Source organism: Solanum pennellii, chromosome 10, assembly GCF_001406875.1.
Source record: "Solanum pennellii chromosome 10, SPENNV200".
NCBI lineage: Eukaryota > Viridiplantae > Streptophyta > Magnoliopsida > Solanales > Solanaceae > Solanum > Solanum pennellii.
In genome coordinates, this window is record NC_028646.1 from 1,183,520 (window position 1) to 1,206,366 (window position 22,847).

Below are 22,847 nucleotides of genomic sequence, written 5' to 3' on the forward strand. Positions count from 1 at the left end.
CACGAATCCTCCTAACCACCTACCCCTATCGTCCCTTGCAACGCCTCCATATCCCGCTAAACCTGAATTCTGCATAAAAGTTCCGTCTGTGTTGATCTTTATGTATCCACGCGGAGGGAATGACCAACTAATGTACCTAGGGTTACAATCTCTCTGTCTAACTAACGATTGAACGTTAGATTCATATCCAATAATGCAAGGTTGAACATGAGGTGAGTATCCAAAATTGGGAAAATGGACATAGTGCAAATTGTTAGCACTAGGAACAAATATTGCCATTTTTGAGAAAAGGAAAAAAATATATGTAGAAGTAAAAAGGTTATTATTTTTTTTGCATATTAGAAAAATAACGATAGAGTACGCATTTATAGGGGTTTTATTTAAGCCCTAATTATAATCCTAGTAGAAATATGATTATTATTTCTTTTTGGAAGTTTCTAAATTTAGGGTTAGATTAGTATACGACGTATTTATGGTACTGTCATGATTTTATTTATTTTTATTTTATTTTTCTATTTTTGGAAGAGTTCACTAATGTTTTTCATATATAGCAATTTAATTGCTATACCTATATACTACACTTTTCTTTAGCTTAAATATTTGGAAATTGTCCATATTAGATTCAGAATTAGTTTTTTTTATAACTAAATGTAGTTTAATGTAATACTTGTATTGTGTTGATTTAGACCAAAAGTTTATTTTAAAGATTCTAAGTTTTTTATTTTTTTTGCACAAGTCATAAATTAAATTTTGAGATAATCATGGTTTAAAATCAATTATATAGTATCACTTTAGGAATTTCAAGTTTTTTCTGAAGTTATATATGGCATATTGTAAAAGTTGGATAGTGTGGATTTTGATTTTTTTTATTCAAATGTTACTTGTATTTTAAAAAACGTATACAACTCTAAACCCTAAACCCTTAATTTATTTATTTCAACTCTACTCTTATCTTAATATTTTTATATATACGTTTTTATGTATATAGAGTAATTTTTATGCTTACCAATTCTAGCTAAAAGTTTAGTCCAAAAATAAAAAATCAAAGACAACTTACCTAATCCTATAAACCAAACAACTTATATTCTTATCGCTCCACCACAAAACTCCCTAGGTTACTTGAAATCGCGGATAAACTCCTTATTAGATTACTCAAAATAGTATTACAAGCAGATTTATCGTCTGTCGATGCCAACGGGCTATATCAATCATCAAAGTAGCTCCAATCTGATAGTAAACATAGCTCAAGTGTTCATGTCCAGAGTATAACATGATTGAAAATAAAAAAACAGAAAGCTGACAATCCATATGAAACAAGGTATTTTATTCCCATGAACAGATAATGGTCTTTCATCATTTGTATACACAACCAAACATAAATCCTACAGTGAATTCACAAAGGTGTTGGCTGAAGATAGACGTTATGCAATGGATGCTTGTATTGTGCGCGCTATGAAGAGGCAGAAAGTTCTCCCTTATCAACAACTAGTTTTGGAGTGTGATGAGCACAATGTTTAAGCTCTTATCATCCGAAAACACTTGGAAATAGACCAAGAAAAACCAAACACGTACAACACATTCTGCTGGCGAGTACATCTGATACAAAGAGATCTCAAATGAGTCATGAGGTTTTACAACACATTCTATTCAATGGAGAACAGATAAAGAGAATCAAAATTGATTCCTTATAATGTAAAAGACTCTTTTGTGTATAAATTATATGCAGTTTAATAAGCTATTTGATTGTGGGCTCTGATGAGTAAGATTCTAATGGAAACTCACAGATAAAAAAAAAATAGAACTAACCTGGGACAAGATGGAGCCATTGAACCGCTAGTCAAAACGTTCACCTCGGAGAACCAAGAAGCTAAGCAATCGTCTCTAAACACGTTGCACAACTTGTCTGTCTCAAAAGCAAGCGTTCAACATCTGATTAAAAAGGCCATCGTTGCTACGTTGCTACAACTTCTTTTCTCCGTCACATCAGTGTTCATGACTCTAAGAGAGCCAGCATACATGATTCTTGCAAAAATAGCAGCTCAATCGGAAGTAGGCATAGTACTAGTGAAAAAAGATAATTTCACCTTAATCTAGGTTCAATCCCAAATCATTTCTATCTCTTCGCATGAAGAGAAGACAAGGTAGATTAGGCAGTAAACTGCCTTTGTGCCAAGTATCCAGTAGTTTTCCCAGTAATGTCAATGAAGAACAGTCTGCATTTTTGTCTTCATCTTCTTCAGATAAATTTAGAAAACCTTGATTGAAAAGTTTCAGTTTTGCAAACACGAATGTCAACTCTTAGGTGGTTAAAAGTACATATTCAAGAAGGCGAGTTGTTTCTGTTGAAATAATTTCTATAAACAAAGAGCCAACTTTAGAGCCTTTAATTGAATTAACGGCTGGATTTTCGCCTGAGTCACTAGCGAATGACGAAATTGAAATTAGGGTGGTTTCTGTAGTTAGCAGGATAGAATAGGATAACTACATTTTAATCAGAAATCATGTTAGTACCAAATGGCATGAAAATGTGTCGATTTTGGTGACGGAAGATATGTTTGTTGGTATAACCTGAACACTGTAATGGGTTATTAGATTCTGCGTACAACTACCTGTTATCGTATGGATATATTGATTTTGGGGTGGCATTGGCAATTAAGGACAAGATTCCAGTTGAGCCAAGAAAGGGCGGAGAGACTGTCGTCCGGGAACGTCTTGCTGGCTTGGTGGCTATGAGACAACTGATGTTATTTGGTTTTGAGGTTACTGTTTGGAGGGACGAAAGTGTGTTGGTCGAAGGGTGTGTCCATAACCTCTACCAAATGGTTTAGACGACCCAATGTTGTCATTACGAGAATATTCAAACCTGGAGGAAGTGAGATCCCTTTAGAAAGGCCAATTTCTTACTTGCCAGAGGCGTAGAGCTAAAGCAGCTCGCTACTCCATTAGTTCTAATATCCCCAGCAGAAAAAGTGGTTCCGTAGCCTCTGCCAAAGTTTTTAGCCATCCTGAGAAACAAATTAAAAGGGGATTCATGAAGAAGCTGAAACTCTAAACAAGAAAAAGGAATAGGAAAGAGGAAGCTAAAGAGAGGTGGGGAAGGACTTACACCCGAGTATTTTATACTTGACAGTGGCTACGTCTCTTGATTTTACAACACCTGTTAAGCACAAAATATAAGAAATGTTAGCCTCAAATCTAATATATGCCACAGTTGCAAACGATATAAATAAAAAACAAAACATGTTTGTAATGATTAACACGAAACTTCAAGGCAAAATATTTACAAGCTCAAATTGATGAATAGTGAATCTATTCGGTCGACTGAATATATTGTTAAGCATAAAATAGGAAGTTAGACCTGCCACTTAAATTTAGGAAGATTTTTCATCATGTAGAAAATGGACAATGAAGTTACCAATAAAAACAAATGACAACGATAATTAAAATATTTTCAAGTAAACAGCGAAACAAAAAAAAAAGAAAGAAAGAGAACGCACAAACTACAATTGAAGCTAGGTAAGATAACAATTTCACATTTTTTTAATGAAATTTATGTGAAGATACAAAAAAAAAAGAATCTTGACTTGATAGGTCTAGCTTTAGTTTTGGTGTCATCCAAAAGAACTCACCTCGTATACAACAATACTAAAAGATATATAGCTCTATTGGAAACAATCTTAAGGTATACGTACATTCTACATTCCTCAGATATATAATCCTATTGTTGTTGTTGCTAGGATATATAGCCCACGATTATTACATTACGCCAACTAAATTTTCCCCTACTTACTGGTGTCACTTGCATTTAACCTGTCTGGTCTGCTTATCTTATTTCAGCTTCAGCATTTAGTGCATTAAGAGAGCATTTCCATGCAAAACAATGTTGATGTAGCAAAATTATAGAATTGACCCAAAAAGGGAAATGAATAGCTATTTACAGAGCTAATAAAGTAACTTGGGTATAAATAGAAACTAAATCTTACTCAAGCAATATGTAATGAAGAAATAAGATGGTAGTAGAAAGAAATTAGTTAATTCTTTACCATAAACAATAAAGTTCAAGTATTTAAAAGCAACATGATATTTTGGTGTTCAGTTGCTTATTAAACATTAGACATGCCTTATAAAAGATCTGAAGTATACCTTATCTCGGTTTTTCTCTTCTCAACCTTCAAATGTAATGTTCTAACACTAGTGTCGTCAGCCATCTTTGTAGCTTCTCTAAGCCCAATGAGAAATGGTGGTTGGGTAGTGCAAAGAGAAATCTTCATTCTCCCGCAGATTCTGCTAAAATGTCAGTCATCTCCTGATGCACCCACATTGGAGTAGGAACCAAAGCTGAATGGATGGGCTCGGAGACGTTAATTCCTTGTGGTTCATATATACCTAATAATAATGCCTGAATCTCATCAATACATTAGCTCCATGACCATAAGAAACATAAATTTCATCTTTACTATAATCGATGCATTTTCAAATATATATATATGCCTACTAGCAGCAACAATAAACGACAGATGATGAAATCATCTAGTTGAGACAAGAAAAGTCTTTTAACAGATTTCCCACTTCTCTCTATGTGTTTCATTGTTTTAAGAAGAGACAGAAAGTTAAACAAAGCAATATCCGACCTCAAACAAGACAATACATTCATGCTCTTCAAACTGGAACTCAACGAATATGAAATGGGCTTGGCACTGATACTCTTTCAACCTCTTAACACTAAACAAAGATAACATGAATTTTTCACTTCCCCAGCAACTCCATTCTTATTTTTCTGCTCGCAGAGTCTTTTATTCTTTACTTGTTACTTGGCCACCAAATAATATGTTATTCAAAAGAAAGAAAGATAACATTTTGGTATATTGAAAGCTAAGTTAATATGGAACATGACATTTAATTACCTTCTAAAACTTGGAAAACTTTTTTCACTGCATCAGTAGGGGCCATTCGCTCAAACTTGTATGGCAGCTTCTCCTGCGACTAGAGCTAACAATAAGGGCCAACCAGCAACTTTTTATAGTTTTAGAACAAAATACTCTCGCTAAATCTCCAAGATAAACAACCTCCACTTTTTTTAATCCAAAATGGTAGTGTACCTGTCTAAAGATCCCTCCTAAATCAGCAGTTGTCACCATATTCCCCCTTCCACCTTTTTTGTACACCTTTTCACCTACACCCTTTCGTCCCTCCAACGCAGTAACTTCACGAAGCCAAATGACATCAGTTTCCTCGCAGACGCAAACCCAGCAAGACATTCCACGACAACAATCCCTCCGCCCTTACTTAAGCTCAACTGGAATCCTGTCCTTAATTGTCAAAGCCACCCAAAAATCAAAATACCCATATCATAACAAGTAACGTAGAATCCAATAACCCACTACGGCGTTCATGTTTAACATCAACAAACACATCTTCGTCACTCAAACCCACACATTTTAACACAATATCAAATGTAACTATACTATTCCATCCCGCCAACTACATAACCCAAACTTCAATTTTGTCATACCTTAATGAGTCAGACGTAAATCCAGTTGTTGATCCAATTAAAGCCTCAGAAGTTAACTCTTTCTTTATATAAACAATCCCATCAGAAACAAGCCACCTTCTCGAATTTGTACTTTTAAAATCAACATTTTTGTTCGCAAAATCAAAACTTTTCACTCAAATCTCGCTAAATTTATATGAAGAAAGCAATGCAGACTGTCCTTCATTTAAATTACTGAAAAAATAACTAGATACCTGCTACAAGGACTGTTTACCGTCCGATCTACCTCATCGCAGGGGACGTAAATGATTCTACATTGAACCGGAGTTATGGGTAGCTTTAGAATTTCAAATTGAACTGAAATTGGAAGTAAAATCAAGGGTTTTGAGTTAGAAAAATGAATTTTTCGATTGATTTCTCTGCTTTCTGTAACTGTTTTAGCAACGGAGAAAACGATGAATCTATTTCTTGGTTGTAACGAAGTGAAGAAGAAAAGGGGAAAAAATGGTGTAATACAAAAGAACAAAGTGACAAATATATATATGTATGTAAGCCAATGTATTTTTTTTACTTTTAACAAAATATTATTTTTATTATTTTATTTTATTTTCGTTACATCCAATAATATTTCACTTAACTACAAAACAAAAATATGACCAAATACATCCTTTTTTATTTAGAACTCCTAATTCTTCACTATCGTGTCAATAGTTGTACTAAAATATAATTTAAATCATAAGTTTCACTTGTCATTTATAAAATCATCAATATGACTTTATAAATAGTATAATTTTTTCGAGTTCAATAATTTAGATATTCGAAACTTAAAAAGATGAACTTGTTTTATATTCCCTGAACGTTGAAATAAAAAAAAATTATTTCAATCTTTTCTTAATATTTTATACATCCATTTTTGTGTTAACATACTTATTATTTAAGTAAAGTTTTTCATTCATATAATTTTATACATCATTTTTTTCTTTTGTGATATGGAGACCCGCAACTCTTTGGGTGCACACGGGTAAAATCCTCGCTCTTATGTAGTAGCTTGCGAATCACATAGGAGAGATAAACTCGCAAATCACATAGGAGAGATACCAGCACTAGGCAAGCCCGATGCGATGAGCTCGACCTAGAAGGTGAATCCCTTGATTTCGCTGGCAAGGGTTTCAAACTTGAAACCTCCAACAAAGAAGTCTCAAGCACAAACCACTGGCCACCCAACATTACATTATTTTGATAATTAGATGAGACTGTTGAATCCAACAAAAATTTAAGTACATTGAATTATCAAAAACATAAGGAGAACTTTCACATATAGCCACTCAAAATAGCATGATTACTCTCCATAGCTATAGTTTGATAATTATAATTCGTAGTTACATGTTATAGGGAGGAGAGAGGCGAGCAAGACTGGGGGAGAGAGGAGAGAGGCGAGAGAGAGGGGGCAAAAAGTGGAAAAGAGGTGAATTGTGTATGTATATCAGCTAGATAATTGTATATTATACATACGTATCTGTATATATGGCAAGCGAGATTGGGAGAGGGAGGAGAGAGTCAAGCGAGATTGAAAGTGAAAAGATAGAGGCGAGCAGGAGAGGACAAATAGTGAAAGAGAGGTGAATTATATATGTATATCAGCTAGATAATTGTATATTATACGTATACATACGAGCGAGAGACGATAGATAGTGGAAGAGAGGTAAATTATATATGTATCAATTAGATCGTCGTATATTACACATGTATTTATATATTCTGGCAAACTATACATATACAAATGTGTTAATTATACAAACTCAAGGTCATCCTACGTAATTAATGTATAATATTAGTCGTAAGTGGTAATTATAACAAACTATAACTACAATGAGTAATTAAATAGCATAAACTTACATAAACGCCAGACAATCAAGTCTCGATAACAAGATATCTCCATCGATACAAAAACCATCAAACTTGTCAAAGATACAAACTTGAACAAAGCTCTTTCTCATTGACTCCTTCAATTCAAATTTTTACATGTATACCGCGGATAATATAATCAAGAAACTCGGATAATATAATCAAGAAACTTTGAAACTCAAGTTCATTAACGCACATTTCAAAACTCGATGGATGATAAAATCGCAATAAAGAAGGATTTCCATCGACACAAGAACCATTAACCATGTCAAGATACACAATCAAACTAAGCTCAATTACATCGACTCATTCGATTTGATGCATACATTCACATTTCGTCAATTAGAAATAAGAAATTCGAGCCTTAAACACATTGATGTTTTCATTCATTGCTCAAATCATTTGTGTATACACAAAAACAAACATAAACCCCAAAATCTAAACACCTAAAGAAACACTAGCAAATCCTTAATACTATTCCAGAAAAAGAAGAACAAAGAGCTATAAACTAAGAAAAACCAAGTCTTGAATTTGTTTAATCTTCATCAGCAGACGGCTTTGAACCACCGGTTTTCTTTGGAAGCAGAAGGTTGTGAATGTTGGGCATCACACCACCATTGGCAATCGTTACATCTCCGAGAAGTTTGCTTAGTTCCTCATCGTTCCTCACTGCCAATTGAATATGCCTCGGAACGATCCTAGTCTTCTTGTTGTCCCTTGCTGCATTTCCAGCTAACTCAAGAACCTGCAAATAACAAACACTGGAAATTAGAAACACGAAAGAAGAACGAAAAACTAATTGGTATATCAAGTTATCTATCAACCCCATACGAACACCAGTGAATTTGCTTCCAAATACTACCAACAGATATAACATTATTCAGGTATAGCAGCAACAATGAAGAGACGGAAATACAATTTTCTTCTTGTAATGACTTAATTCAAACAATTATCTTCTATACAACAAAATCTCAACAACAACATACCCAATGAAACCATTTCTGTATTGAGGTTCAAAAAATTAGAAACTAATTTCAGAATTATAATTTTTTTGGCTTCTCAAACCATCTGTTCCTTAAAAATGCGCTCTTTAAAGCTCGAATTAGGTTAATTTCAGCTCAAATCCCAAACCTAGCAATTGATTTATACAAAAATTAAACAATTTAAAAGGCAAATAACAAAATTATATTACTAGAGCTAAAACTTAACCTAAAACGAGAGAATTGCAAACCCTAGCAATCGATTTATACAAAAATTAAACAATTAAAGAAGCAAATTTCAAAATTAAAACTATCAGAGACAAAAATCTACGGAAAACGAAGGAATTTCAAACCCTAGCAATCAATTTAAACAGGAGAATTCCGAAATTAAAAAATCACTAGATCTAACAAATTCGAAACCCTAACAATCAATTCACACAAAAGCTACACAATTAAATAATCAAACAACGAAATTAACCTCAGCAGCAAGGTACTCCAGAACAGCAGCTAGATAAACCGGAGCTCCGGCACCGACACGTTCAGCATACTTCCCGGCTTTCAAAAACCGAGCAATACGACCAACCGGAAACTGAAGACCAGCTTTGCTACTACGAGAAGTAGCCTTTTTTGCTGTTCCTGAACCTAGGGTTTTGCCTCTACCAGCCATTAATGGAAGAAATTTGCTATAAAAATTTTTGTAGGTTCAAATTTTGAGAGCAAAAATTGGGCTGAGAATTGAGAGGAATTTGTGAAGTTTATATATAGATGGAGGATTTTGAATTGGACCAATAGGAGTAGATCACTCGGATCGTGAATTTAAGCCGTTGGATTAGATTAGAATCAACGGTGAGATTAGAAGGATCGATGATGAAGAGTTCGGCTTTTTTTAGAGACGGATATATCCTTATTAGTTTATTGTATTTACGATATGTTTGCCATTATTATTAAAATGAAAAAAAAATCTTTCCGTTTCAAAATAAATGTTTTAATAATATCCGTATAATTATTTTTAATTATACTCTTGTATTAAAGAATTGAGTATTGATAGAGAGGACTTAGGAGTGATGATATTTTGTGTTTTTTTGTATGGACGTTGAAAAAGTTAAAACGATACTTGTTTTGGGATGAAGGAAATAATATTAACCGCTTTGGTGGGTTGTCCGTTTTTATTGCATTTGTTGAGATAAATAGAAATTGGTTGGATTGATCGATAACTCTTTAAATTTGTTAGTAAAATTTATTTAGATATTTGAAATATGACATGTTCTGATTGAGTATGTACATGAACATATTACTATTAGACACTTTCGACAAAACAAATTGGAATTCTTTTGTGTATATTCTTAGGCGTCTATTTCGTAGATGATTAACCATTTTAAATTGCATTTCAATAATAAGGAAAAACAAAACGACAAAGAACTAGATCACAAGGATCTATTACACACAGTCTTTACATTGCATTTTCACAAGTACGTATAAAGTCAAAAATGTTTTTATTGACGTATAATAAATGTTGAACCCCCTTTATTTCCTTATGTATGTTTACTTTATGTTTCAGATCTCTTTAGTGAAAATCGTAACTTTGCCTCTACCAACGGTCTATCAAGCTTTCCTTTTGGAACATAAATATTCATTGCAGTCTGATGAGTGGGGTTTGAGGAAGGTAGGATATATACACAGACCTTACGCTTACCTTTGTAGGATCGGGAGGTTGTTTTCGATAGACTCTCGGCTCAAAATAAATAAAATTTTTCACAAAGGTATGGAACTTGTATACTAGGTTCGAGTAAAGCATCACGTTCGAGCTGTGAATAGGAGCTTCAATCCGAAAGCACAACACAATAACTAGTTAATTTAAGTATGTTACTTTAGACTCTCCTAAAATGCACGTACATTTCAGCATTTCTAAAAAATCTGAGTAACATAACCCAAAAGAGAGACTAAAGATTAAACTTTCGAGCAATGTGGATCAAAAGACCAAACAGATCAAAAGATACCAACCTTGACTACAATGGATCCTGGAGTTTGTGTTGATTTGACCTGCAAATTAAGCATCACTTGGAAAAATATATAGTAAGCATATACTATATATTGACTTCCCTTGGCTTCTTTATGAGCTAACTACTTTATATTTTCCAATTTTATAGTGAAAATTTTGACTACTCTAATGTTAATTTCACAGGATACCTGTTTACTCACACCAATAAGGGGTGAACATATATCAAGAAATTATTATCTTCGCTAAAATTTGAACCTAAAACTCATGATTCTCGACTCATTTTATTGACGAGTATGCCACACACTTGAGTGCATTATACAAAAGTCTTAATCAAAATTAAGCAAACATTTACAATTCATTGAAATTCAGCTCACTACGTTGAAATTACTCAAATTTTGATTATAATATAGAAATAAAATTCAGATAAAAATATCGTAAATTGAAACGTGGACAATTCCAACATGGTGCATTTTCAATAAAGGGTGTTTTCGTCTAAAATGAATTTTTTCGCATTGAAAATAATTATTTTGAATTGCATCCATTATAAAATTATCTCTCATAATTTTACGTGAATTTCATGATATTGAGTTTAGGATATTTATATATAGATAGTTGATCTTAATTTCGTTGGCTTCTTTACGTGGTTACTTCTTGTCATCATGTATAACTCATGGATCAATAACTCACGAATCTTTTTTTATTTTCTATATTTTAGTATCCGCATTAAAGCTATCTAGTTCATAGTCGAGCCACGTAAAGCTTGCTATTATAAACCAAGTTTATCTCAATGTGGATATCAAGGTTACATAAATAGTTATGGGGTTGATAATAGCTATTGGATTGAGAACAATCAATATAATAGAGCCAGGTTAACTTGGGATCTAAATTGAGTAGCGGACATGAGAACAATGATATGTAATTCAGAGACTATGCAAATTATTGAGTAAAGAGTCTCTCATTTCCATTCTTAGTCTAAGTTTCTCATCTCATTTCATCTATCTTTGTATTTCCTGATCTTCTTCCCCTTCAGTTAACAATCTTTGTTTCATTTTAAGGGTTGTTAGTTATTCATTGCTTGTTGTTTTCATTTCTTAATTTAATTTGAATTATTACATCCACTCGGAAGGAAGCATTCTCTATTTTTTTTCATATTCAAAACTCAAACTCGAAATCTTTAATTAACAAATAAACAAAACAACCCAATCGACTGCATCATATTCTTTGTAGTAACAACTCACAACTTATTAAATAATATATTCTCAATAAGGTTTATATATAACTAACTAATATAGCTTTGAAATATCTAATTTTTTTTCCGAATATTACATTCTTAGTATTAATATAGATAGATATAGATAGAGAGTGTGATTTCTATTAAAGGAAAAAAAACATAACACCATTATTATAATACAAGTGTTTTAATTAAATGAAATTTCACAATAACAAAGAGAGCAGGAGGTGGATTAATTAGTTAAAATATCAAATCAAGAAAGGGGCTGGAATCATTGCAGCAAGGCAAGCTATCCTTGAGAACCTAAAATGAAAAAAAAATCAACAAAATGAAAATTAGAAAAATCGTCGAACTTTATTGATCCGACTAATTTATAATATTTATTTAAGATAAAATGAACAAGAGAAAGCCGCAATACATCTCCATCATCATTCTCTTTCGGGGGTGATTAATTAGGTTAAAGAAAAACAGGAGAAAACATCATTAGTCCGATGCATTAAGTGAAACTAACTCTTGACGTTAAGGGTAGCTCACTTGGTGAGTTTTCGATTTTCTACTAGGCATAATACGTATATTGAACCCTAAATTTGGCTTCAAATTTTAACTTTGACCTCCAACTTTCATAATGCACAAACATGCACTTTAACTATCCAACTTTTAAATAAATAAATACATGAGTCCTACATGGTACAATACACGTATGACACCACGTAGAACAAAAAATGACATGTAGGATAACATGTAGGACATGTGTGTCTATTTGTTCAACTTTATACAAATTTAAGTGCCTATTTGTACACGTCGAAAGTTGAAAGATATAAATATAATTTAAAGCCAAGTTAAAGAGCATATTTATGTATTGTGTCTTTCTACTATTGAGGCGAAAGGTTCAAACTTAATTAATAGCATAGCGTCTCCATCCCCTCTCGTGACATATAAACTAAGCCAGATATTTAAATGAAGAAAGATAAAGAAATGTGCATATTATTCCGAGTTTCAATAATTATTGTCAAGAGGCGAAATCAAAATTTTCGATAAGAGGTTCAAAATCGATAGAAATAAACATATAAAATAGTCAAAGACAGAATTCAACATCTACTGTGTATACCTATAACTCCGTTCCTGATTTTGTTGACTATTATTAAAATACTCGAAACATTTCGTATATCTTCTATCCATGTATAAAATAATCTCAATCAACTTCCTCTATACCTGGATTTACGATTGCGGTGATGAGGGAGTTGATTGACAGGCCGCGAAGCAGTTGTCGCGGTCTTCTTCTTCAAATTCCTGCCGGAATCAGCTGCCACCATTCTCGGCGGTAGAACATGATCTGCATCTTCCGATATAGAGTAAAGAGACGGTTTCCATTGAGGGAATGAACCAGCTGATCTCGCCGATCCTCGTCTTCTCCGTCGCCTTCGTTTATACGTAATAATGGTGTTAATATCAGACGATGCTACAGAAGCTGTAGGTACAAGGATCTCCTCTTCTTCTGCTTCTTCAGTTCGATGTGATCGTTTTGATGAACAGCCACAACACGATACAAGTTCAACGAAAAACTTCATATTTACCAGGTATGTATGTACGTACGTATGAACTTAGAAATGATGATTGCACGCAAGGTATTTGATAAAATGTCGAAGAGAAATTGTGCTAAAGTTGTTTGATAAAATGCGTGCGACGGATTGCACAGAAGATGTTTGATAAAATGTACATGATAGAATGCCCGGAAAGTGTTTGATAAAATGCGTATAATAGATTACCCCTGAAAGGTGTTCGATAATATGATAGATTGCCGGAATAAAATGTGTTTGATAGATTGACCGGGAAAGTATTTGATAAAATGCTTTGATAGATTACCCCGGAAAGGTGTTTGATAATATGATAGATTGTCAGAATAAAATGCGTATGATAGATTGACCGGAAAAGTATTTGATAAAATGCGTATGAAAGATTACTCCGAAAAGTTGTTCGATAAAATGTCTTATGATAGATTGCCGTAATAAAATGCCTATGATAGATTGCCTGGAAAAGTGTTTGATAAAATGTCTTATGATAGATTGCCGGAATAAAATGCCTATGATAGATTGACCGAAAAAGTGTGTGATAAAATGCGTATGAAAGATTACTCCGGAAAGGTGTTTGATAAAATGTCTTGCATAGAGATATATACTTTGATAAAATGTGTATGATAAAATGTGTTTTGATAAAATGCGAATAAAAGATTACCTCGGGAAAGGTGTTTGAGAAAATGTTGCAGGAAAGATATATATACTTTGATACAATGTGTATATGATAGATTGGTGGAGAAGTGTTTTGATAAAAACGCGTATAATAGATTACCTCGGAAAGGTGTTTGATAAAATATCTTATGATAGATTGTCGGAAAAGTGTTTGATAGAAATGTGTGTATTTTTCTTTCTCTCTGTTTACGTCTCTTTTCCTCCCTCCGACTCTCTTTGTACAACGCGCTCTCTTCTCTTTCTCTCAATGTTTGGATTTGGGAAATGTTTATGTTAGTTTGTCTCAAATGGTTGTGCGAGAAATGTGGAGACATTATAAACTAGGATGGTTGATGAGTTTCCTACTATTAGAGCCAAACATTTATTAATTGTGGTGTAAAATTATTGGTTTAATACATACTTTACCACATTTCTTGGACTCGTCACAAATGTCATTATGTGTTGGATCCTTGATTCAACATGGTTGTGGAGCTAACACTTTTTAAGAGTTCGAGCAACATTTTCCTCGATACACGTCATTTGACTATGCACTTGTCTCTTTGTGTGTGTCACGTAGTAATAAAAAGTGTGTTTTAGACATAGTTTTGACGCACGCTAGTTTTATGATTATATCATATTTTTTTTTTATAAAGATACATAAATAGATATGAGATTTCAAACCTACTAAAAAGGAAAATATAGCGATTTCTGATGCTTGTTTTAATGAACGATAACGAATATCCAAAGAAATAGCTGAGATGTGTTTAAGCTAACCTGAACACCACTTTTGCAACAAAGGAAAAGAAAAACTAAATGCAATTATAACATTAATTTAATTATATGGCCGACAGAAAATCAAGAAAGCTTATTAATTAATTTAACAAAAGTGCAAGATAATAATTTATATAGAGTAACTGGATATCCATTGTTATCACCAATAAATCCTAAAGAAACATGGCTAATTATTTATTTTCATCTACAAATATTCCTTATGCTTAAATGTTCATATAAAGAAACATACATGGAAGGAGTCTATTTGACGAGATTTAATTGATTCTGAATAAAACAATTCATAGTTCCACGAATGCAACATACCCAATATAATTCTACAAGTACGACCTAAAAAGTCCATATTCCATGGATTACCACATACTCCATGATCTAGAAAAAAATAGTGTACGCAAATCATATCCCTAAGTCATGAAAGGTAGAGAAGTTGTTTCCGAAAAACCAAACTAAAGTCAGTCCAACAGTAAAACACATGAGAGGAAAAGGTAATAAAATGCACCAAACAAGGATCATGAAAACATAACTTACTAAACATCCCAACAAAATTTAGCATGTTATAAACTTTACCACAAAATGTTTTTTAACTGAATACCCAAAAATTGATCAGGATAAAATAACAAGATAGAAAAGTAACAAGTGAATGGCTTAAGCCTTGTCAGCCTTGGCAGCAGTAGCAGCGGCTTGACCACGAAGACGACCAGTCCTCCTTGCAGCAATAAGACCAACCTTTTGTCCAGGAGGTGCATCACGACGGACTGTACTGGCATGACCAATGTGTTGATGGTTACCACCACCATGGGGATGCTCAACTGGATTCATAGCAACACCACGAACCTTAGGCCAGCAGTTCCTCTTCACACGGTACTTATGGTAAGCATTACCAGCTTTAAGCATTGGTTTCTCAGTACGTCCTCCACCTGCAACCTGACCAATCATAGCACGACATCCGCTGGGAACAATCTTCTTGGCTCCTGATGGGAGCTTCACCCTGTCGAGAGTTCAAATTTGAATAATCACATTCCATGGCCGTAGTATAACCACATTCCGTAAAACTAATAGATAAAGACATAGGATGTAGCATGACAACAAAATCTGTCATTGCAGCAATCACAATAATCTAACTAGGCTAAGCGTTCACGAAACTAACTAGTCACAGAACACAACACCTATAAGGTCAGTGTATCACACCATTAAACATATTACAACTTACGTTCTTTTTCCAGATAAAACATCACACACATACAAAATCAGGTTTCACAATACACTTTCGAGTCTTTCTTCACCCTCACGACAATGCACCTCAATGACAAACTTACAAAATAGTTCAACACAATGGATATGATTTGGGAGAACAAAACGCTTCTCTCATCGCCAACCAAGCTTAATTACTAGGGACAAGATAACTTAATACAGTTAACCTTCTTCCCCTACTCCAACAGCACGACCTTCACATTAAACTAGTCTATCCACATATTGAATAGAAACACAACATTGTATCACATAACTCGGGATAGCAACCGACTTCAACGAACCATATCTTCACTCTTAAGCAGATGCACATTTCATAGGCAATATCACCATAAAAGGGGTCAAAACCAAACCATTTTCCCCACAAGTTGAAACTTAACCATCATCTTGACTAATAGAAGCATTTATCAAGTCAACTAATCAAACCAACTACACCATATCAATCGAGAGGCGTAGCCACGTCTAGTTAAGGGTAGCCAGTATATAAGCCAAATTATATTTTTAGCATGTATAGATTAAACATTTCTAGCTTCATCACTGCATCAATCCTAAACTATTTAGGTTAGCTAAAAGATCATTTTTTTTCAATCATACTAACAAAATCATGTTCATGTGTAAGGGGTTCAAAAATATATAATTGAAACAAAACTGAGTAATAATATATACCTAGTGGTACCATTATCAGGATTGTGACTGATAACAATGGCGTAATCACCAGAACACCTAGCAAAAACACCACGGTCACCAACTTTATGCTCAACGTTACAAACAACAGCTCCTTCGGGAATAGATCTAAGCGGCAACACATTACCAACCATAAGAGTAGCTTTTTTCCCACAATACACAAACTGTCCGGTATACATCCCTTCAGCGGCAACGAACAGCTCCTTCTGATGCTTGTACCTGAAAGGATGACGGAATGTTACCCGCGCAAGTGGTGCACCTCTCCCTGGATCGTGAATCACCTCTGTGATTACTCCTTTCAGGTACCCATTTCTCTCGCCGAAATCGAGAGTACGGAATCGGGCCGGACCTTTCCGGTGGTGGGTATGGGATTTGAAAACTGATCCAGCTCCCTTACGTTGTGCTCTGATCACACGACCCATTTCGCCGGTTTCTCTCTCTACTCTCTCTCTCTCTACACTCTCTCGCCGGAGGTGTTTTGAGGAGAATGATAGGAAGAAGAAGATATACTAGGGTTTTTAGAGGGTAATGTGTTGCCCTAGTTATGATTTGGGCTTAAGAAATTTGGTCCAAGAATGATTTTGAGCCCATTTAGGGATATCAGGGCCCAATATTTGTGTCCATTTTGGTAAGGAGCAAGTGCACCGATATCGATTTGAGTATCGTTATTTAAGTCATAGCCGAAGTATATAACTTTTTGTGTAAGGTTAGACGTTTTAGAATCAATTTCAATACTCACGGGAATATTCAATCGTTATTTAAGTCATAGCTAAAGTATATAACTTTTGTGTAAGTTAGCCGTTTTAGAATCAAGTTCAATACTCAAACTTTTTGTAAGTTTAGCCCTTGTGGAATCAAGTCCAAGACTCACGGAAATATTTAATCGTTATTTAAGTCATAGTTGAAGTAGTATATGACTCTTTTTGTAAGTTTAGCCATTTTGAATCAAGTTCAAAACTCACGGGAATATTCAATCGTTATTTAAGTCATAGCTGGAGTATATAACTTTTGTGTAAGTTTAGCCGTTTTAGAATCAAGTTCAAGACTCAAATATTTTGTAAGTTTAGTCCTTTTAGAATCAAGTCCAAGACTCACGGGAATATTTAATTGTTATTTAAATCATAGATGATGTAGTATATAACTTTTTTGTAAGTTTAGCCCTTTTAGAATTAAGTTTAAGACTCACGGGAATGTTTAATCGTTATTAAATCATACCTAAAGTATACAACTTTTTTTAAGTTTAACCGTTTTAGAATCAAGTTCAAGACTCACGGAAATATTTAATCGTTATTTAAGTCATAGTTGAAGTAGTATATAACTTTTTGTAAGTTTAGCCCTTTTAGAATTAAACGGGAATAATACTATTAAAAATTATTCATGCCTGAAGTTGTTGTATATGAGTCTGAATTAAGTTTGACATATTAATTGTGTAAGCAAATTTTCTACATTTTTGTTTGAAGTTTTGTTGGCTTGTGATGCTAAAACTTCGTGTATTTTGGTTTAAGTTTTATAGAGTGCTTATTTAAATCGATTATGTTTTAAGGGGTAGAATGTTGGTTAATTAAGAATTTACGCCTAGAAAATCATCTACTTGCATTGTTTTGATAATTATAAATTCACATAATACAAGTACCAATAGCTTAGATTATTTTTTGGGTTAATAATTAATCGATCAAAATTTATTAACCTGACTAATTGAATTTGCGTTGAATTAATCAACTAAAGAGGTGAGTAAAGTGAGATTTTTATTAAAATATTTCAAAATTCGAATCCAAAACCTCATATAAAAAATTAAAAGAATAACAATAATTACATACCCATTGTTTGTAGTGTCTTAGGTTTTTTAGTAGTCCATAGTACCAATCTAGTGGTTGCAATCTACGATGTGGTGGAATGATCAAAATCTTTCTATCTTTCATCATATATCTCGAGTTTAAATATGAAAAACAAAAAAACTTATTGGTCGGGAACACTTCTCCTAAGTCAATCTATGTAATGTGAATTCAAATTAATCTGATCGCTAAATTTCAGAAAAATTACATATATAGGAAAACATTGTTAAGAGAGTTAGGATCTTAAGAGATCCTTTGCTTTGAAGTTATCTAATCAATCTATAAAAGATCCAAACAACCAAATAAACAAAAGATATACAAAGTTATTACTTAGAAGATTAGCATATATCTCCATCTAATCAACAATAGATCTTATATTCCCAAATTCTCTACAACCCTTCATCTAAATAGAGACTCTAATATATCCTACAATTTCAAGAAACCAATATGTAACTAATACACTATCAAAAAGTTACAGTCGCGTGTTAAGTATCCGTCATTCTTAATCAGAAAATCTGAGCAGTTGTCAGGATATGAAGTATGACTTTGAAAAGAAATTAAATATTTTACCCTCGTTATAAATTTTCTCCAAAATAAATATCAAACATCAAACGAGAAACACGCCTAAATTCAACAAAATGCAGTGTAATGTTCAGTATGTGGCACAAAAAAAAGAGACAAAATGGACAACACAAAATTGACTAGCCAATTGGACTAGAAACCTTTTTTTTTTCCTAAAAAAAACTCGAAATATTAATACACGTGAATAAACAATAGTTCACATGAGATAAAAACCATTTGTACTAGTACAATATAAGAAACTTCTTCACTCGGATTTAGTAGATGAAGTAGGAATTTTCATTAAGGGGTGTCAATGGTTACAGTAAAAAAAAAAAAGGTTAGTAGAGTTTGAACATACAATCTCATATAGTGTTTGTAAGCTTCTAATCAATAAATTAAACCTTTAAATTATTTCAAAAGGTGTTAATTTATGTATTTATATTTATAAAACTAAAATTTAATCATTATATACAACGTAATTTTCTGACTAAGATTTGTCGCTCGACACCGCTTGAACCAAGATAGATCCGCCACTGCTCAGATTTAAACTTGATGCGTTCAACATTTTTATTGTACTTATGAAAATAGTAGAAATAGTACCCACCGGCTACTTTTTGGACATGTATATGAAAATTAATATTATTACGAAATTTCAAATTTTACTTGTGAAATTTCACAATAACATGTTGGAGTTTCACGTATGAACTTTCAGTGGTAACAATTTTTGTGAATTTACCATATAAATTTGAGTTCAAATAAAACTTTTAGACTAATCATAATTGAAATTATCTAAAATATTCAGACTCATAAAGGAGAAAGTAAGTTCAGGGCATTTAAAGCATCATCCAATATATATAAAAAAGATACTAGGTTTAATCGAACTCATAAAACATAACATCAATCGATTTTAAATCAATAAAATTTTTAGACTAATCATAATATAAATTACCTAAAATATCCAGACTCATAAAGGAGAAAGTAAGTTGAGGGCATTTAAAGCATCATCCTATATATAAAAAAATTACTAGGTTCAATCAAACTCATAAAACATAACATCAATTGATTTTTAACCATCCTCGTAACTTGACTCGTTACAATAAGTTGTCTATCTTATCATAACTTAACTACTTGGCAATCTCAAACATATCAGAGTCAACTATTTACTAAACAGATAAACTACAATAATAACTACGTCTCATTTCCAAATAAATCGGATTCGACTATAACTACACAAAGAAAAAAGAGCAAAGGGAGGAAGAATATTTACCATTTGGATTACAATGAGGTGGATCTTCAAAAAGTGAAAGTGAAAGTTGTTTATGAGCTAATCCAATATCAAAAAGTATAATCCCAGAATTAAGATCATCAACAATAATTCCTTTAACAGGTAGCCACACAAATAATTCTTCTTGTAAAAATCCTTGAACACCATTAAGGCTACCATAAGTAAGATTAGCTTTTAAATAACTCTCATAAAAGGCTATTGTATCAAACTTAGTCAAACAAGGCCCATCTAAATAAACTTCAAGAAGCCCATTAGTTGTTGAGTAATTATAAGATTTTACTTCTTTTGGGAGAAGACCATATGGTAAGCCTTTGGATTTTAAAAGATCATGAATAGAGATAGGTGAAGAATGTGAAAAAGAGATGAACAAGAAGAAGAAGAAAATGAGTAAAATAAGTTGAAATCAATATATATATATAAATGAGGATCATAGAGGAGCTGATGTGGCACCTCTCTATGGCCTCCATTCCAAAAAAAAAAATTCCTCCCTTTTTTTTTATTTTTTTTCATTTCTTTTCATTAAATAATTTATTTATTAATTAAAAAATTCATTCATATTTATTATTCTAATTATACCTAATAAGTTACAACAAAACCTCCATCTATTTACATTCCCTACTTAAATAATATGTCTTTTCAACTTATTTTTAATTATTCTTATGGTTTACACAAACTATAAATAACAACTATTTATGTTCAATGATCATTCTCATTTTCTCATTCTTTCTTTTTATTAGTATAGCTTTTTCCTCTTTTACATTTTTTTCTTCATCTTTTTCATCAATCATGTACTTAATAAGTTCACCATATGATCTTCATATTGATAAAGATCATAGATATATTCTTCAAGATTCATCAAATTGATGTTTGCATTAGTTTGATACAAGTTTATGAAAATGAAGAAAGAATCATAATTATTTCAAGATTTCATCAAGAAGATGGTCATATTAGTAAAATTTTTTGAATGATTTCCAAATATTTTGAAGATTAATTCATTCATGTATTGTTTTGATTATATTTTTTAGTTAGATATATAATTTCATGTTATTCAACAAAAATTAAATTATGAAACTCTACTAATCAACACATTAGAAAGCTCAATTAACATTATTTTCTTCATTTTACTTTGCTCTTTTTCTTATTATTATTATTATTATAATAATAATAATAATAATTATTATTATTATTATTATTATTATTATGTGAATGATGAAGATGAAAAGTTATATAGTTTTATTTTTATGTAATTTTTTCGTCAAGTTCTAATTAATATTTTAATTTTTGTCACAGTTGAAAAATATAATATTGCACATGATACATTTCTTATAGCTATTGCATATCGATGTTCCTAAAAAATATATGATATAGTTTATCATATTAAAAAATAGTCATAGACTAAACAAAAAATAAATTAATCATTTTTTAGTACTTTTAAAAAATTTAATGAATAAATAAATTATTTAATGAAAAGAATGAAGAAAAAAAATTTCCCTTAGTCACATTAATTATATTAAAACTAAAAAGTGTAATTTATTTATCTTCTCTTAATTATTGAAAATGAGAAACATAAAAAAAAAGGTGATGTGACAATTATCTTCTCTTTATTGACCTTTTTTCTATTTAAATTAATTAATTTTTGTAAAAGTAATTTACTTAATTAATTAAAGTTAATTTTTATTAATAGAAGAACATTTACAATAAAAACTTTTCATATACTACGTTATTAGGAGTAAATAATAATCATCCATAACTCACATCTAATTTCCAATCCTAATAGATTAATTTTCCACTTTTTCTTTTGACCTTCTTCTTATTATAATTTTAGAATAACAATTTTTAAAAAATATTTTAAGTTATTTTCTCTTTATTATTTACTTACAACCAATATATCTATTTAAATATAAAGTTAGAATGTTATAAATAAATAAGATGATGTGGTACATTTATATCACCTCTCACATTTATCATTTCTCTAAATTATTTAGCATTTTTTTATTTTTCTTCACCAGTGTGATATTGTAAAATATATTTTCAAAATTTCTCTTCAAATAATTACTTAATAGTATTATTTTGCATAATTAACATTTTTTTACATATGTAACTTTTATTTTTAATTGTTAATTAATAATATTCATGACTTCAAAACCTTCCACGTGGCTAACCCCCTAAAGTAATTAATGTGCAAGTTATATAGTTTTTCTTATCTTACTTAGTTGCTACAAGTAACAATTTTAAAGAGATTTTTTATAGAGTTTTTGTATTTTATTAGTATTTTTTATATATTATAAACTCATAAGTGTTTATTAACAGTTTGGTATATTGCAACAATTGCTTTTTTTTTTCGTTCTGTAATAATAATTATTGTGTTGCTATTTTTTTTTTAAATATTGAATGTTTGCTTTTCATTTTAGATTCATGTTAAATTAAAATAATTAAGTAGAGTATATTGTTAGTTGAATAATGAAAATATGATACTCCTATTGAATTGCTTATGTAGTGTTGACATGATTTCTCAATATACCGAAGATGATTTTCACCAAAATAAAAGTCAACCTTTTATTATTTTACAAGCAATAGATTCTAAAAGATGTAATTATTTTAGATAAAATAATATGAT

The 22,847-nt window shown here is 31.8% G+C and overlaps 3 protein-coding genes and 1 long non-coding RNA gene across 9 annotated transcripts; all 4 read right to left on the reverse strand.

Moving 5' to 3' along the window:
* Nucleotides 1-1,178: 1,178 nt before the first annotated feature.
* On the reverse strand, nucleotides 1,179-6,008 carry LOC107002518. 6 transcript variants are annotated; one of them, XR_001454522.2, is made up of 6 exons: nucleotides 5,100-6,008; nucleotides 4,905-4,977; nucleotides 4,144-4,386; nucleotides 3,107-3,157; nucleotides 1,807-3,005; nucleotides 1,179-1,596 (listed from the first exon to the last, which is right to left on the reverse strand). It is a non-coding gene; the product is annotated as an uncharacterized LOC107002518 (long non-coding RNA). The 6 variants fall into 6 exon arrangements; XR_003574832.1 differs by having other exon boundaries at nucleotides 4,144-4,399; XR_001454521.2 differs by having other exon boundaries at nucleotides 4,905-4,983.
* Nucleotides 6,009-7,673: 1,665 nt separating this feature from the next.
* Nucleotides 7,674-9,113, reverse strand: LOC107002517 (probable histone H2A.1). Its single transcript, XM_015200571.2, has 2 exons — nucleotides 8,855-9,113; nucleotides 7,674-8,141 (listed from the first exon to the last, which is right to left on the reverse strand). The coding sequence occupies exons 1-2, from the start codon at nucleotides 9,041-9,043 to the stop codon at nucleotides 7,932-7,934; spliced, it is 399 nt and encodes a 132-aa protein (XP_015056057.1). The 5' UTR covers nucleotides 9,044-9,113; the 3' UTR covers nucleotides 7,674-7,931.
* A 2,612-nt stretch (nucleotides 9,114-11,725) lies between these two features.
* Nucleotides 11,726-14,414, reverse strand: LOC107032560. The gene is made up of 2 exons (XM_015234166.2): nucleotides 12,819-14,414; nucleotides 11,726-11,909 (listed from the first exon to the last, which is right to left on the reverse strand). The coding sequence occupies exons 1-2, from the start codon at nucleotides 13,172-13,174 to the stop codon at nucleotides 11,855-11,857; spliced, it is 411 nt and encodes a 136-aa protein (XP_015089652.1). The 5' UTR covers nucleotides 13,175-14,414; the 3' UTR covers nucleotides 11,726-11,854.
* Nucleotides 14,415-15,109: 695 nt separating this feature from the next.
* On the reverse strand, nucleotides 15,110-17,101 carry LOC107002411 (60S ribosomal protein L8). Its single transcript, XM_015200428.2, has 2 exons — nucleotides 16,535-17,101; nucleotides 15,110-15,608 (listed from the first exon to the last, which is right to left on the reverse strand). Exons 1-2 carry the CDS (start codon nucleotides 16,972-16,974, stop codon nucleotides 15,266-15,268), a joined length of 783 nt encoding a protein of 260 aa, XP_015055914.1. The 5' UTR covers nucleotides 16,975-17,101; the 3' UTR covers nucleotides 15,110-15,265.
* Between the last annotated feature and the right edge of the window lie 5,746 nt (nucleotides 17,102-22,847).

Bases quoted from the DNA above. Each gene is read 5' to 3' on its own strand.
- LOC107032560 (XM_015234166.2), bottom strand. From the start codon at position 13,174: ATGAAGTTTTTCGTTGAACTTGTATCGTGTTGTGGCTGTTCATCAAAA. The intron at 11,910-12,818 runs GTATAGAGGAAG...TTTTCATTTTAG, and splicing joins CACCGCAATCGTAAATCCAG to GTTCTCAAGGATAGCTTGCC.
- LOC107002411 (XM_015200428.2), bottom strand. From the start codon at position 16,974: ATGGGTCGTGTGATCAGAGCACAACGTAAGGGAGCTGGATCAGTTTTC. The intron at 15,609-16,534 runs GTATATATTATT...AACTCTCGACAG, and splicing joins CCTGATAATGGTACCACTAG to GGTGAAGCTCCCATCAGGAG.
- LOC107002517 (XM_015200571.2), bottom strand. From the start codon at position 9,043: ATGGCTGGTAGAGGCAAAACCCTAGGTTCAGGAACAGCAAAAAAGGCT. The intron at 8,142-8,854 runs GTTAATTTCGTT...TGTTATTTGCAG, and splicing joins TGGAGTACCTTGCTGCTGAG to GTTCTTGAGTTAGCTGGAAA.